Source organism: Amphiprion ocellaris, chromosome 17 (assembly GCF_022539595.1).
Source record: "Amphiprion ocellaris isolate individual 3 ecotype Okinawa chromosome 17, ASM2253959v1, whole genome shotgun sequence".
NCBI lineage: Eukaryota > Metazoa > Chordata > Actinopteri > Pomacentridae > Amphiprion > Amphiprion ocellaris.
In genome coordinates this window covers 30,205,119-30,223,356 of record NC_072782.1, presented here as the reverse complement: position 1 = coordinate 30,223,356, position 18,238 = coordinate 30,205,119, and the positions used below count along the sequence as shown (strand labels likewise).

The 18,238-nt window shown below is 36.0% G+C and overlaps 1 protein-coding gene across 4 annotated transcripts in view; it reads right to left on the bottom strand.

The window, feature by feature from the left end:
• The window catches only part of LOC111564555 (transcription factor 4), a 291,882-nt gene that overhangs the window by 144,670 nt on the left and 128,974 nt on the right, over window positions 1-18,238 (bottom strand). For all 4 annotated transcript variants that reach the window (XM_055019300.1, XM_023264202.3, XM_023264203.3 and 1 more), the window contains one exon: window positions 15,970-16,028. In XM_055019300.1, the coding sequence (XP_054875275.1) occupies window positions 15,970-16,028 (59 nt within the window). The remainder of the gene's footprint in view (window positions 1-15,969; window positions 16,029-18,238) is intronic.

The following is an 18,238-nucleotide window of genomic DNA, read 5'->3' as shown; positions in this document are numbered from 1 at the left end:
GCTAAGATAAACTAAGACGAAATGAGACAAGGCCAAGCTAGGCTAAGACAAGCTAGGTTAAGATAAGTAAAGGCAAATTGAGATAAGCTATGCTAAGATAAGCTAAGGCAAATGGAGATAAGCCAGGCTAAGATAAGCTGGGCCAAGCTAGGCTATGCTAAGCTAAGGCAAGATAACCTAGGCTAAGCTAAGCCTTTTTAAATGTTTTGTGGGCATCCGTAGCAAATAAATATAGACGAGAAATATATATAAGTACTGGTGCTTCCATGCGTAGAAATACTGATAAAAGTACTAAAAAATACAAATTTTGCACAGTTTTACCTCCATAAATAATACATGAAGTTTAGCAAATATGGATGACGTATCTTGAAAATCTAAAAAAAAAAACAACATTTTTTTTAAGAAAGATCTCTGTTGCCACTGAACTATATACAGCTGTGCTTCTCCTACTACTGATACTGCAGAGATTTTAGTATATGTAAAGGACTTTTTAGCATTTTTTAATGTACTGATATTGCACTACAGTGAAATATGTGTGTTTTTGTTATTTATTCTATATATTAACTGTGGATCTGTAGATCCAAAGTTTATTGTTGCATTCTCATAGCTGTTCTCTGCTGTTAAATCTCCACCACGGTAACTTTTTACAGATATTATATTAGCATTAGAATGAAATGACCTCAGGCTGTGTGATGGGAAACAGAGTGTGAAGCTCCCGCAGCTCCATCATCTGATCCTGGGTGGTCCCGACTCCCAGCGTTCCTAATGGAGAACACTCTCAGACTGTCAGCGGATGTTTCAACGAGCAGAAATACGAGGACAGAATCTGATCGATAGGAGGAATGAAATAAAGAGTCGATCGACTGAGAGTCTCCTGGGAGCAGCTGGATGAGAGTTCAGACCTGGAGAACAGCTGGAGTGGAGCATCTCACCGCACACAAAGACAGATGGGTGTAGTTACTAGATGATCGTGTATTTTTAAGAATAAGTTACTGTTATTTTCTCAGTTTTGTTACATCACAATTAATAACAGAAAACTGTAAATAATGTCCACATCAAAAAAATCTGTATATTCATAAATGGTAATTTGTTCTTTTACAGCATTTGACAGTAAAATGACTTGTATTTTCTACTTTATTTAAATCAGCAAAAAAACATTTGACAGATGTTTGCTGTCATTGAAATAAAAAAACGTGTATTAACAATTTTTAAAAGTTTTGCTAAATTATACAAATCTACTAAAATCACACACAAAATAAGTACTTATTGACATTTAATGGCAAAAAACAGGTCAGAAATGTAAATAATTTCCACATCAAATATCTGTACTTTTTTTATATCAATAATGATTTGTTCTTTTACAGTGTTGACTGTAAAATGAAACTATTTCTTTTTACTGTATTTAAATCAGCTAATAAGCTCATATATTACAGATAGTTGGAGTTATTTGAAATACACACACACACACACACACACACACACACACACACACACACATATATATATGTATATATACATACATATATACACAGTGTTTCCTCTAGGATTTTTTCCAGCAGCTAAGGATTGGAAAAGGGCAAATAATTATTTTAACAGTTATGTTGCAGATTACTCATTAATTTATTGAGAATATCTACTAAAATCAAAGATAAAACCTATTTATTTGCATGTTGACAGCAAAGAAAAAAAAAGACTAAAACTATGTCCACATCAAATATCAAAATATATTCTTACAGCATTTCATCATAAAATTACACTATTTTACTGTATTTAAATCAGTAAAACTATTGTAGTTTTACAGATATTTGCTGTTATTTGCAAGAAAATTCTGGATATTAAGGACTGAAAAATGGTAAATATTTTTATTCTCTGATTTTACAGATTTTCCCTGTTTTGTTAAATTACACTGGCTGTTGAAATCAGTTTAAAATACAATTATGTAACAGAAATTTGTCATTATATTCAGTTTTTAAAATCTGACATCCTTGCCGCTAGATTTTCACTTTATTTTTCAAAAAAATTTTTTTTTTTTTTACAGTACAGATTCACACAGGATGAAGACCACAGACGACCTCTGCAATAATTACAAATTACTACAGTTTCTCAGGTAACACTGGCCCTGTGTGAATCAGGCTGCAATTTTATTTCCTGTTTCTTGTGTTTCCCTGTTTGTCCTCCCTCTATCTGGGCGTGGCCACCTGTTCCTCCTCTCACAGTCGACCAAACAAACCAGAATCACTTATTTATCGTCCGACACCACGTTTACCTCCTCCATCACCGACCGAACCACAAACCTACAATGGCATCTTTATTTCCAGATTTCATCTTCTGGTTTCTCAATCACCAGAGACTCTTCTGCAGAAAAATCCCTCTAAAACTCTAAATACTGCAAAAATCCAGTTAAATCTGGATGATCTAACATAATAAACTGGTCAATATAATAAGAAACACTGTTTTCTTTCCATAAGATTCGTCCAATCAGTGGACGCTTCGGTCCGTGCAGCTTTATTAATATTTCCCTGCATGTAACAGTCTTTGACTCGCCCTTGTTTTTTTTTCTTCCCAGACCAGCTGTTAGGGGCTTGTACTTCCTGCTGCCCAGCCATTGGTCAGAAAGTAGCCAATGGGGACCGACTAACGAGGTCGGACTGAATGAAGTGAGGGTGAAAACACACACATGCTGCCTCGGTAACCCGAACCCAGAGTGGAGCCCACGCACAGGAACCATCGGCCTTCCAGAGGGGACGGAGAAACACGCAACACACACACTTTAACACACGCCAACACACACTTACACACACCAACACACACAGATCTGCAGAAGTTTAGCATCTTGACAGAAAGAGGCAGAAACAGAAAGCAGACGGACATGAATGAAGAGAGAAAATCTAGGAAAATGAGACTAAAATTAGTGATTTGTGGCATTTAATTGATTTCAGTACTTAAAAATGACCAGTTAAGAATTAAAAATTGGTTAATAACGGTGTTTTTGAAGATATCTGTTGCATCAATAACCATTAAATTGCACTATTTTTACTGTATTTAAATCAGCAAAAGATATTGTCACCTCACAGATACTTGCTGTTATTCTGAAATAAATGATTATAATAATTAATAATCATTATTATTGTATTAATATACATATTAAAGATTGAAAAATGGTAGATAATTTTGCAATATACAAGTGACATCACAGAAAAAAATTTTAAATAACATGCTGATGGTATTGTCCACTTAAAAAAATCTGCTTTTTCACAGTTTTTTAAATAATTTTTTAAAAAGTTTTTGAATATTAGAGCATTCCACAGATTTTTAACTATTCATTTATCTCTGGCACATTTGTTTCGTACAAAAAAATTACCAGATATGATATAAAAGTGGTCAGTAATAGTGTTTCTGCAGGTATCTGTTGCATCGAACGGTGGAATATACCTACTATAGTCACCACAAAATTAACATCCTACACAACTAAACTGCATTCTCTATTGTGTTTTGATGGAAATGCAACTTCTGACCTGTGATGTGGTGGGAAAGTTTGAAAGAGTGATGAGTTCAGAAACAGGTGGGATGGATGGTGGATAAAACTACCAAAAAACACCAAAAACTACCCAAAAACACCAACAAAAACACCAAAAATCACAAAAAACTAACAAAAATGCCCAAAAAACACCAGAAAATGCAACAAAAAAACCCCAAAAACACAAAAAACACCAAAAATACCAATAAACTACCAAAAAGCACCGGAAAAAGCACCCAAAAACTACCAAAAACCCTAAAAAACACAAAATAAAATACCCAAAACACCTCAAAACACCAAAAAAAAAACAAAAATGAGAGTTTGTGTCCCATGAAGGATGTGAAATCACCCATCTGAGAATAAAGCTTCATTTTCTCATTCTTTACTTTTAGTTTCACTCTCACATGGTTCTAATTAGGAAAAAATCACACTTTTTTAGACACTTTTACACGTTAGAAGCTCAATTAAGGTTCGGCACCAAATTTTACTGAGTTTTCTTTGGGAAAATGTCCTGGTCTCTGTTAAAATATGACTTTTTGACGACATAGTTGAAGCTTTTCCCTCCAATTTTTTGGGTTAAAATGGTGACAAGTCCATCGAAAATATGACTGACAGTGAAACAGTAAAACACAAATATATGTTGCTTAGAAAGGTATTTGCTACAATTAAAAAAAAAAGGTAATTCGGCATAAAATTTGCCCCAAATGTAACTGAGAATGCAGTTTAGTTGTATAGGAACATAATGTTGCAGAAACTGTGTTGGGCTCCAACATATTCATGCATCTAACACCATCTTTGACACCTTCTAATTGCATCAAGTCCTCTAAAACAACCATTGCTGCTGCTATATTTGTGTACCGATTTGCCAAAGCAAGACTTAAAACTCCACGATGTTAAAGTCTTTCCATTGTTTGGCACCAATTTTTTGACAGAAACTGAATCTTTGAAAAATTCTTTGAAAAATCTGAGGATGTATTGCTGAAAAAGGTAAATAAAAAGGATGCTGTTGCAGGAGTTTAAAGGTTTGCCGCTCTGTAACCTCGAACACGTGTACAGATTTCACCTCCTCGACTCCTGGACGACTGCGGTTTGGATTTTCGAAGACGGACTTGACATCATGGCTGCACATCAGACAACAAACCAAACGGCTTCATGCAACAGTTTTTCCTTTTCCTGCCGCCGAACGATGAAACAACCTCGGGTCACCTCTTCCTGGATGATCAAACGCCGCCGTGCAACCACTCAGACGCATTAAAACTCAAGAGGACGAGCATCAAAGGAGTCTCTGTGTTTTCGCGGCTCAAAGATGGCGAACATTTACGTCTGTGTCCTGCACATGAGGGGAGAGTGGATGCATGTAGCTGTGGAATAATCTGCATTTGGAATAAGTGCGTATGTGTGCAGCTCAGTTTAACAGGTAAACGCCGCTTCTAAGCACCTCTGAAACCCTGCAGAGCTTCAGAACGGAGCCTTCAGCACTTTCTGCCCACTGATGTGTGTTTATGTGTGTGTGCACGAGGGGTTAAAGGCTTTTTTTTCATGTTGCATTCCAGCTCACATCCAGACTGCTGCTGCCTCAGCTCTAGCTGCTGGCCCGACGCTAACCTGCTGATCTGCGAGCCGATAGCTGGATGACAGGCAACGCTTTGGTGTGGCCGGGAGGAGGATTGCGTGTCTGTTTATGTGTTTGTGTGTGCACACCTAGGCAGCTGACACTTTGGCTTCGACTTGAATGAAGAACAGAGCGAACGAGAACAGAAAAACGATGAAAAAGATGTAACAGATGATGTAAAAAAGAGAGAGAGAGTGCAGGATGATTGGCTCTCGTCCCTCCATCCAGATGATTTTCCTGCTCGTGGAGCCAGAACGTCCCTTCAGACGGCAGACAGGAGTGTTTGCTGGATATTAAACCACCCAGGAGGGAATTTCTGCTGCCGTTATGAGAGTCCAGGTGATGCTCGCAGCAGAAATACCCATAAACTCAAGAACAAACAATGTGCTGCTCTTAGCGATAGCAGCGGGAGTAAAGATGTAGAGTTTGACCTGAGGGTGGCGCTAAAGCTAAACGGGTTCAACTTCTGGCGTGCGCATCTCAAAAATATCTCGCTCTTGATGTTTCTTATGGCGGAAGTAAAAGGTTTGTGAATGTGGAGATGAAGAGAAAACGATGAGGAACATTCTGAATTGCACATTTGAAAAGTTGGGGAACCAAAAAGAGGAAAATATAAGCGCCACACAGTCCAAAAACAATGACTCCTACATTTCCCATAATGCAACTAGATACTTCCTTTATTTGGACTCATAAGGATACAAATGTAGGGTTTTCTTTGATAAATCTTGGGAAAAAAAGCCCCCCAAAACCTACTGAGTTCATAAGTTAAACATTGGATCCTACATTTCCCACAATGCAACTGGATATTGTCTTTTTATAGACTCTAAAGGTGTAAATTTGGGGCTTTCTTTTATAAATTTTACCCCAAAAACCTACTGAGATCATTAATTAAACAATAACTCCTACATTTCTGATAATGCAACTGGATACTGCCTTTATTTGGATGCATAAGGGTGCAAATTTAGGGTTTTCCTTGATAAATCTTGCCAAAAAAGCACCCGAAAAACCTACTGAGATCTGAGTTAAACCTTGGATCTTGCATTTCCCATATTACAACTGGATATTGTCCTTATTTAGACTCCTAAAGGTGTACATTTATGGCTTTGTTTTACAAATTTTGCCCATAAAGTCCCTAAAAAGCTTGCTGAGATCATGAGTTCAACATTGGATCCTACACTTCCCATAATGCAACTGGATACTGTCTTTATTTGGACTCCTAAAGGTGTAAATTTAGGGCTCTCTTTTCTAAATTTTGCCCAAAAACATCCCCAAAAAACTACCGAGATCATCAATTAAACACTGGATCTTACATTTTCCATAATGCAACTGGATACCATCTTTATTTAGGCTCCAAAAGGTACGAATTTAGGGCTCTCTGATAATATTTTTGCTCAAAAGGCCTATTGAGATCATGATTCAAACCTTGGATCCTGCATTTCCCATATTACGGGATACAGTCTTTATTTAGACTCTTAAAGGTATAAATTTACAGCTTTGTTTTACAAATTTTGCCAAAGCAGCCCTCAAAAAAACCTACTGAGATCATCAGTTAAACATTGGATCCTACATTTACCATAATGCAACTGGATAATCTCTTTATTTAGACTCTTAAAGGTGTAAATTTAGGGCTTTCTTTTACAAATTTTGCCCCAAAAAATGCCAATAAAACCCAATGAGATCATGAGTTCAACATTGGATCCTACATTTTCCATAATGCAAGGCTGTCTTTGACTAATTTTGCCAAAAAAAGCCACAATTCCCTCAGACTTAAACTTATTTTACACAACTAATTCCACACGCTGGTTAGTTCTACTCATGACAAGTTGTCTTAACTTAATAGATACAACCAGTGTATCAAAAATGTGGTCAGTTGTCGTCAATAGCGATGCAGAAATGACAGATTGTGGGTTTTTATTGCTGGAACTATTATGTCAAAGTCAAATTTATTTAATCTAAAGGCAATAGGAGTTGACCCAAAGTGTTGTACAGTTCAAATAATACAGAAACAACGGCTAGAAAACAAAACTGAATAAGACTAATGAATTAAAAAGAATAATAACAAATACAGCACTAATAATAGATGGCATCAGGGTGTCAGGTTTAAAGAGATTAAAAGCAGCTACTGGAAAGAACATCTTTATTTTTGAGTCTGGATCTCGAGCTAGTGGAGGAAGGCTAATACCGATGTAATGTGACGATGCCTTCTTTTTCTTGCAACTTTCTTGCATGCATTTTGTACAAATACTAAATAAGGCCACTTCTCCACACCCATATATAAAGAATTACAATAGTCAAGCTAAATGTCGATAAAAGCATGAATAACTTTTTTTTTTTTTTTTTTTTTTAAGTTTTTGAGATTGAGCTTTATCTGGGTTAAAGGAGTTTTTTGGGTATATAAATCAGTATATCATCTACAAAGATGTAAAGGAAAGTGGTGTTTCTTAAAAATACACCAAGTATAATAAGAAGAGTAGGGGACCCAAAATTGAGCCCTGAGGGACACCAAAGGTTAAACAATATTCACCTACATGAACAGAGAAGCACCAATCTGTCAGATATGACCTGAACCAATTAAATACAGTTTCTACAATACCTACAAATGAAAAAAACTGCCTATTATGATCACAATAACAACATATTATGAGCGTCAAATGCAGCAAATCTAATTTTTCTTGACCTGAATGCTGAGTTTTCCAAATCTAGCATTAAAAAAATCATTAAAAATTTGTCATAGTGTCAAACTAAAGTGAAACGAATTTCCAGGAAAACAGATACCAGAGTCATAACCAATGACTAATGTAGACCATGAGATACGATCAAAAGCTCCAGAACACCTGCGCCTGTAAACGAATGTAAAAATAACACCACTTTATCAACTGCCCAATCAAAAGCAAACACACTAAAAGCCAGTGTGTTCTATCTGCATGCTATTAGGCATAATCTCGCTATGTAATGTATTCGGGGAACAAAATAAAAATTCAAGAATGGTCATTGTCTGACCACACGCATTAAAATACGCTTTGTCTGAATGGAATTTCTCGTGTAAGTCAAATTACAGCAAACGCCACCTTATTTAGAATTTAATAATGTATCGAGGTAAATTAATAATAAAATCTTTTCCAGATGTCGCGGGTAATCAAACAACAGACTCGGGCCTTTCCGTCCCCGGTGTTTGGAGAATATTCACGCTGCCTTCTGCCAGCAGACGATGGTTTGAGGAGGCTGTTTGGATGTTTTTTAGGGGAGCGGGGCTTCGCCGTCGGGGGGCTGGGTTCTGACGTTGGCAGGAGGCCATGTTTCCCAGCCCCCAACACCCATTTACAGCTTCGGAGAGAAGTCACTGCAACCCTGTCAGGCTCCCCATTCACAGCAAGCAATCAGCGAGCAAGAAAAGCAGAAAATAAACACTAAATTAGACTCTACTGGACTAACCGGCTATCGGTTTTTGAAGCAAGAACCTGAAAGCAACTGTTTTACCCCAAAACTCCATTCAAAACTAATCAGAATTATGTATACTAGTGGAATAAAACAATAAAATTATTAGAAACATCAGTGAAACCTCCCGCTAAGACTAGATGTGTCGCTTTTGTAGTTTTGAATCTGTACTGCCATTGTTTTGGATTTACAAATTACATATTTAATCCAAACTCTGGGGCTGAAAAATATAGGAATTGTGAAAGCTGCAGCTCCTCGACTGGCCACTAGAGGTTGGAGCCAAAATCAAGTCAATCCTCATAGACCTCAATATTAAAAACATAACTTTATAAACAGAGATAAACATGTTTACAGCCTGGTAGGAAAAACTATTTGGTCTATATAGCTAATGTTCTCACTTATGACTCATAACAAGTGGAAAGGAGCTGAATTTTTATGTAACTTCACTGTTTAAATTGTATTAAGGATTTAAGACAACTTTAAAATTGATGTTGAGGAAACCTAAATGTTAACATCAGAATCTGTTTTGATCAGGATCAAAACAAACTAAAAAAAGGAAATTGTACTTTTGCGAATAGTAATTTGCTCTTTTACAGTGTATAATTACAACATTACAAATTTTTTTAAAAACTGTTTTTAAATTACCAAAAAATAGTGTTATTTTGCAGATATTTCTGAATATTTTAAAGACAAATTATGCATATTAAGGACTGAAAAATGGTAAAATAGTACCTATTGATTTACAGTTTTTCCCTATTTTGTAAAATTACTGATAATATCTAGTAAAAAGCATCAATTTATATGTAAAAGAAAACTAATTATACCACTATTCTACTATTACAACTACTAAATTCAACAAACAATATTATTTTACAGGTGTTTGTCATTATTTTAACAGTTTTGATAGTTTTTCAATGTTACAATGCATCATTTTTCAACATATTTTTATCTTACACCCTCGCTGCCAGACTTTCTGCTTTCCTTAACAGGGTTATTTTTTACAGTGTACTTTTGAACTTGCAGCTCCACCATTTGGCACCAAAACTTCTCAGTGAAATTTTGAATTCTGGACAACTTTGCCATAATCAGGCCCAATCTTCTAATGTCAAAGCTGACCTTCACAAAGCTTCTGAATGATTTGGTCGCTGCTGCATTTAGTCTCAGTTTGTTCCACTACGTTGAGCTCAAATCTTGATAATTAAATAAACTATGGCGCAAACAGTCGTGGTCTTGATCAAATGACTTTCTGTGTTTGCCAACATCTGGTTAAAAAATGTCATTTTCCCATTTGGTTTTGGTTCCAGACCTCTGATTCGATGCCCACATCTGATTTTTTTGTTCCCCTAAATTCAACTTCGATTACATTCTCAATTAAAGCAGAAACAACCAATTCTCTCAAACAGAAACTTGCTCATGTAAACACAATGTGGGACTCATAGAACTCAGCTGGAGGAGATTCGCAGAGATGTGGTTGTTAACTAGCAAAAACAATGAATTATAAGGTGTAAATGTGAAACTTACACGAAAACTGGAGCCGAAACGTGGAATTAAACGCTTAAAGGTGGAAATCTATGGGGTTTGGTCATCGACTGGTGAAATAATCTGGGGTCACTGATAGTTTCCTGAGCTCATCCTCCTCTCGAAAGTGTTTTTCTTTTTTACCTTTCTGTCTAACAGCCGAGGATGAAGCCAGACGGTTTTGGACTTGAGCCCAGCATGTAAATTTATCTGCCATTTCCAAACAATTTCCATCAGGAGCCATTCAGACTGTGTAGCAGGATAATTTGACAGCAGCCCAGTAGGAAAACGGCCAGAGAGGCAGTAATGTTTGATTTATTTCACTGTTTTGTCCTCTATGGCTCGCCGTAGCTTCACACAAAGGCCACAGCTGGATGTAAGAGGAGGTTAGGAATAAAAGACGGATGGGTGGGTGGATGGATGGATGGATGGATGGATGATGAAGGGATGGATGGTTGGATAAACGGATGGATGAATAAATGGATGGATGATGGATGGATGAATAGATGGATGGATGAATGGATGGATGAATGAATGGATGGATGAGGGATGGCCAAATGGATGGATGAATGGATGGATGGATGATAGATGGATGGATGAATGGATGGATAAATGGATGGATGGATGATAGATTGATGGATGGATAGATGGCTGAATGAATGAATGGAAGGATGGATAAATGGATGGATGGATGAATAGAAGGCTGGATGGATGGATGGATAGACGGCTGGATGGATGTATGGATGTATGGATGGATGGATGGATGGATGGACAGCTGAATGAATGAATGGATGGATGGATGGATGGATGGATGGATGGATGGATGGATGGATATAGATAATATGAACAAATGAATAAATGGTCAAATGAATCAATGTAATTAATTAAAAACAATAATAATGTTGGAACTGATGAGCTTAAAATGCATTAATTAATCACAAAATCTGAACCAATAAATGAAGGAATGAAGGAGTGAAAAACAAACTGCAAGAAAAGAATAAACTGTAGAATCTGAATAATTCCAAAACAAAATGAATCCACAACGTAATAAATAAGTGCAGCTGCTATAAATATGAGTGAAGCATTAAGACATGAATGAGTAAAAAGATGGATAAATGAAAGAACTGAAAAGTCTGAATAAAGGAACTAATCAGCAAAAAACTGAATCTATAAATGACTAAAGCAGCAGCACAAACTGAATGAATCGACTAACGACTGATGAATGAGTGAATAAAACTAATTCAGACGGACCCAGACTGGACCAGCGGCTTTTTTTAATTGGTGGAGATGAACACTGTTCCAGTCCGACTGACACATTTGGCATCTCGCTGTGGTTTTTTTTATTTTTTTATTTTGTGCGTCTTTGTTCGGGAGGTTGCCACGGCCAAATCCTGTCCTCAGCGCAGAAAGCGTCAGATCAAAAGACAGGAAGGCCTTTCTAAACTCTGAAAACTAGCGAGTCCTTCAGATGCCACACTGAGGTGTTTTTTTTTTGCTTCAGTCCACTTTCTGTCCTCCTCATTCGGTAATGGCTGCCCAGTTGCCTGGGGCAACCAGATCTGGACCAGCGTCAATCATTTTGTTTGGTTTGATCAGACGGTTGGCAGCAACTTCTGCTGTTATTAGACAGATTCTCCGTGTCCAGAACGTTTAACATGCACAACGTGGGTCGTGTGGAGCATAAAATCTGTAGGATTCAGTTTTAAACACAGTAATAATGGTATAATTCATGTTTTATGTAGAATTACACTGTAAAAAAAAATCCTGTAAAAAGAAAAAAAACTGAAAATCTGGCAGAAAGTGTGCAAGAACAATTTTTTTTACATTGTCAAAAAATAGTGGAATAATTTAACTTTCAAAAACTAAAAAACTGAAAATAACAGCAAATATCGGCACAATAATTATAATTTTAGTTGATTTAAATACAGTAACAAATAGTGTACATTTATAGTCACACATTCCAAAAAAAACATAAAAACAACAAAAATTTTGTTTATCATTTTTCAATATTTAATATACTTGTTTTTCTTTTAAATGATGGTAAATATCTGTAATTTAGTCATATTTTCAGTGTTTTTATTACAGTGGAAAAAATGTTCTCTCACAAAATTAAAATTGCACTAATTATTATTTGGAAAACAAAAAAAATTGATGTTGACTTTATATTTACAGTCTAAATAGTTGACAAAACATGGAAAATCTGGAAAATAACAGTTTAAATATTTATTTTACAAATTGTCTTCCAATTAATGGCAAATATCTGTAGAATTCTAATAATTTTTGCCGATTTTAATTACAGTAAAAAAGTAAAAGAAATAAATGCTATTTGTATAATTACCAATTTTCAGTGTGGACATTAAAGTTATGGATATTTTGTTTATTTTTTTTTCCACAAAAAATGTAAAAAAAAAAAAAATTTTTTTTAAATTAAAAAAAAAACATTTTCTGCGAATTTTTAAAATATCTGTAATTTAACAAAACTGCAAAAATCTGTGAAAGAGTAGTTAAAAATTATTTAACATTACTTCACATCATTCCTTAACATATTTTTCTTTAATTGCACATACCTGTAAAATGACAATTTTAGAAACTGTTCATTTAAACACAATAAAAACTCAAATCTTACAATCAAATGTAAAAGAATAAATTGCTATGTATAAACAAAATACATTCAAATTACAGATGTTGGCTGGGTTTTTTTTCTTTGGTTGTTTTTACAACCAAATGTGTGAACTGCAAAAACAACTTGTTTTTGCAGTTCACACATAAATTCATATTTTTCTTTAATTATTTGCTGCAATTTAACAAAACCGAGAAAATCAGTTAATATTTGATCCAAAACATTCACTTCTTACAGTGCATTCAGATTGCACAGTTTATAATAATAATCAAATGATACAGAGTTGGAGGATAAATGGTGACAACATGGTATTTACTACAACACTGCACCAATGAATGGGATTAATTTGGTCTAATAAAAGGTTTAATATCAAATACATGTGGAGTTATTTTACTGCTAAAGTGTGAACTTTATCCTCCTGGTGGCGCTAAAGGTAGGGTTCATCCACTGGGGACCATAAATGGTTGTTTTATCCATCAGATGTTGAGATGCCAACAGCTAAACTCTACTACAGCTGTTACTTCATCAATCTGACTCCAAACTAGTTGAATTATTTCATACTTTTGCTATATTTTCCTCGGGGATCCATCAGCCGTCGTCTGATCTCAAACATCTTGATAATTTTTCACACATTCGTAATAATCTGAAACAGCTTCTTAGAGCAACTTTGATTTCTCAATCCAGCAATCTTTGATAAGTTTTAATTAATGAAAAGCAACATAAACGGGGAGTGGATCAGACCGAACGTATGCAACGTTTTTTATCTCGCCGGTCATCAAAAATATGGCGAGAACATCAAGCCTCGCTGCGTTTAATATTCCACTGGCAGAATCAAACCTCAACATCTGTATGTCTTCTTAATTATCATCAGCGGTTTCTGGCGGATGCATATGGTCCACGGGAAACCAGTAGGAAGATTACAGTCCACATTCAAAACCAAAGTCCTCGCAACACCTGCCGCTACTGTCCTCCTTTAAAAACAATAATCCTTAAAGTTAAAATGAATAATTATTTGTGTTGTGAAGTTGGGAATAACTTCTGGAAAACAAAACAAACAAAAACAAACCATGTAACAGCTGTTGTTTATAGCGGTGACGAGGATGAGTGACACGATCGGAGCTGAAAGAGTCTGACGGTTTGATGATGTGAACTTTAAATGATGCCGCATTAATACATTCAATATACACACCGTGTAGAAGTTGGAGGAACTTTTCAGGAGATTAACTTATTTAGACGAAAATTACAAATGCGAGCAAGAAAATGCAACAATCCTGCAGAGAACAGCGTCTACAAACCATCAAAACACTACTTTAAAGCTGCATTAATCCATTTCTTTATATTATTGATGGATTCAATGGCAAATTCAATGTATGCAAAGTGTTATTATTACTACAAATTATGGCAAAACTACCAATAGACCTCAGACAATCGGACCAGCTAGTGAGAAATGTAGCCCGACCAAACCAAATCTGAACCCCAAAGCGATCAGATGGGTTTTAAAAAGCAAAGTACCAAAAAAAAAATCACCAAAACTGCACCATTTATCAGAGAAATAAGCCTCACAAACAAAAAACATTGCTGGGAAATTGAACTAACCATGTTTAACTTTGGATTCTGTTGAGAAAATTAACCAAATGCGAGCTTAAAATCATGATATTTCAATAAAATCATTCTATTCTGCAATGTTCTCTTTAAAAAAAACAGCAAAATTACACCATTTATCAGAAAAAGACCCTTAAAAACAAAGAGTATTGCTGGAAAATTGAAGTAATCATGTTTAACTTTGGATTTTGTCAAGAAAACTAACCAAATCTAAGCTTAAAATCATGACATTTCACCAAAATCACTTTACACTTCATTTAAAAGATTTGACCAAAATATAACCATTTGTCTTGACCAGATTGTGTAAAAATACAAAAAAATATTGCATATTTTGGCCAAAAGTTAAGAAAAACACAGCAACGACCAACAGTTACATCACAAATATTCTGAGACGTCTCGGCTGAACTGCAGGCAGTGTTTCCACAAACCAAAATATGTAAACAAATAGAAATTATTAACAGTAAAATACAGATATTGTACGAAGAGACATCCCTTGCGGGCCACTTGGAAAAATGCTGTGTATGCTGATGACATTATTTTCTATTCTTAAGAGATAAATAATCAAAGAAACCTACATTTTTTGCCATTTTTTCCCGATTAATGGCACATTTTAGAGTTTTTTTTTCTACTTCTAGTCGTAGTTGTTCTGTTTCCATAGCGGTCCATGACTTTATATTGCAGTTAAAAATGAAGCGAGAGTGAAGAAAAATGTCACAAGAGTCAAAAACACCAAGAAACTGCTTGAAGCTTAGATGCACAGAAACTCTATGTGGACATAAAGACTCTTTTTATATGATTATGTTGTGCAGTGGCTTCTGTTTGGATATTTTTAGACTTCATTTTCCATGAACAGCAGGAAACAAGGCTGTTTTAAGCATAAAAACGTGTCACAAGTGAATAAAAGGATAAAATTAATGAAAATTAATATAGCAGAGCCCTAATTTGAAAGTAAACATAGCAAATATTTTTGTATGTTAACTATTTTTTGAATTTGTGGGTATATACAACTTTTGAACCAGTTGAATGTGATTTGCCCTGTCCATTGTCTAAAACTCATATCTGGTAGGACGGTGTTGGTGTTTGGATGTCAACACTTTGAAATCAGCGCAATTATTCTCCAATATACTAACTTTTCTCACATTCTCTTCTTTCCTTTAAAACACAGTCACCTCCAACTTTACAACTCACGATAAAACACTAAATACCTGCAAGATCACGACCACTTTCCAATCAAACTGAAGGATTTCACTGAAATTCATCTTTCACTGATTCTGTTTGTCTTACGTCACCCTTCAAAAGTGAAAAATGTTAGGACTTTGTGACTTTAAGGCCTCATGAGTCATCCTGGGTAACTTTAATAACCAAGTTACATACTAATGCAGAAGACAGAAAAAAAAAAGCTGCAGCCACATGTTGCTGGAGAACAAAAAGCAGCTGTGACCTGAGAGCACTTTAGTTCGTCCTTGAAGCTTCACGTGGGATCGAGAAACAAGTTTCATCTGCAGGACGTCAGGCTTAAAGGTTGTCAGCAACATGAATCTGAGTCTTTACAGAGGTGTCATATGCTCAGACGGAGCTCTGAGATCCGGTAACTTCACCGGTTTACCACCAAAACAACAAAGACGAGCGCAGAAGACTTTAATAAAAGAAGGAAGTGAGACTGACCTGATGGCAGTGAGGGTTGGACTCTCTTCCGTACGAATACGAACTCCTCTCTGTTTTACCTGGAAGAAGAAGAAGAGAAAAGGGGGAAGGTGAGCACAAGAAGGAATATTTATAATGACAGAAAACACATTCATCGGAGTGCACTGTTAAATTAAAACTACCGGTATGTAGAAAAATGGCAGCAAAAATACACTAAGAAATGGTGGAAGACTGTGGCCATTGAAGAAACTAATTTTTTACCTAAACAGACTGACTACACACTAATATTTAAACCACTAATCATGGAAATATGGGTTATATACAAAAGATGGATTGGAAATTTTTCTAAATTTGACATTTATTACATTGTAAGTGGAAATTACGACTAAATAAAATAAGCAGGTACACAAAAAAAAAAAAATCTTTCATTCTTCACTTAAACACACTAAAAACTACACCACACCCCTAAATTCAATCCACAGACGGTGGAAAATGGGCTAAATGGCTAAAAGTAAAGTCAGATCCACTGAATATGAGGCTGTTTACAGTCAAAAGGAATCATTCTGGGCACATAATGCTACCAGAGAAAAGCTAAGGTTAACCCACTGTCAGAAATAGGGCTACACAAAATAATATCCACAGATCATTCATTCATCTTTCTCTTAACCACTAAAAGCAAAACTATTAACGTAATTTATTCATTTTCACTTAAATATACCGAATTTACTGCATGGACACTTTAAGCCACTACTGATGCAAACAGACTATTCATTCATCCATCGATGCACTCATTCATTCTTCACTTAAAACACTCTGACTACACGGACAAATTCAATCCAGTGATGATAGAAACAGGCTATAAAGCTAAAGGCTAAATGCTAAGTTAGAATCTTGACCGAATAATGCCAACAATCTACTGTTGGAAAAAGGCTCATTCAGTCATTTTTCACCAACCAAAGTGACCGCTAACAGTTCATCCACTGCTGATGGCTAAAATAGGCAGAAGCACTGAACATTAACTCATTCATTCACTCATCTATTTGAAAATCTGCCTTCTTAACTCCCATTCACACATATATTTTTGTTCCGTACTAAAAATAAATGCAAAAACTGGCAGTTTGACTATTGATTAACCAACTGCTGGATGTTCTCAACAATATTTAGCCCTCAGTGAAATAAAAACAAATGCAGCATCGACTCTCCAACAGTATATTTCATTCATTTTATGGGTTTAATTCATTCACGAGTTCAGCTCAGGAAACAGGAGCTTGGAGCCAAAGCTGGTTTTTCCTGATCACAGCCGTGTGAGTGTTGTGGATGTTGTTTCTGCTGCTGATCTCCCAGAACAACAAAACGGACATCTGCTGCGCCTGCAATGCATAGATCCACGTACAGACCGAAAGAGGCTTTACGCTCCAGAATCCAGCTTTGAAAACAGGAAACTACTCTTTCATTCTCTGCCTTCTTTTAGGTGCAGATTCACTGCAGATTAAACCGGAGTCGAAATCTAAAGGTGTGGTTTAGAAACTGTCTGTCAGTAGGAAAAAAAAAACAACCTTTCCTGTTGAATTTGTTGAATTATAATAAAGATAAAGTCAAGATAGGACTCTGAAGATTTCTCCATGTGAGGTGTGATTCTGCTTTTACCTCCCGTTGGACGAGTGTTGGTCCACGGAGACTCATTAGCCGACTCGCTAAGCAACCGACGCCACCGAGGAACCCAACAGACTCTGGCACCGTACAGAGCATGAGTTTCACACTGAGAGTTCACACGCGACAACGCAGTGATTGATAGCGAGGAAAGGCACAAAAATAAAGCCAAAGCAGCTCTTGCGAATGAGTTGAGTCGACCGCCTCAATGGGAAACCCAAAGCAGCTACCTGGAACACAGGAGTCGGCCTCTGAAAAACCAAAGAAACTGCAGAAAAAACACCAAAAAGCACTCCAGTAGGTCTCAAGAAACGACCTACCTACCACAAATCAGCAAGAAGAACTAGAATTTAGAAGAAAATGTACAATCATGGACCATTTTAGAGGAAACAAATTGAAAACCTTAGATGGAAATGTCAGTTTTTAGGTCATTTGTAAAGATAGGTATAGTCTTGAGGTCTTGCATATTGAGTCGTAGATCAAGTTACACAGTATAAATGTTTTGCCGCAGAAAAAATACCAAAAACCACCCCAGTAGGCATCAAGTAATGCCCTGCCATCCACAAATTAGCAAGAAGAACCAGAATTTAGGAGAAAATGTACAATCACTCCTATTTTATAGGAAATAAACTGGAAACGT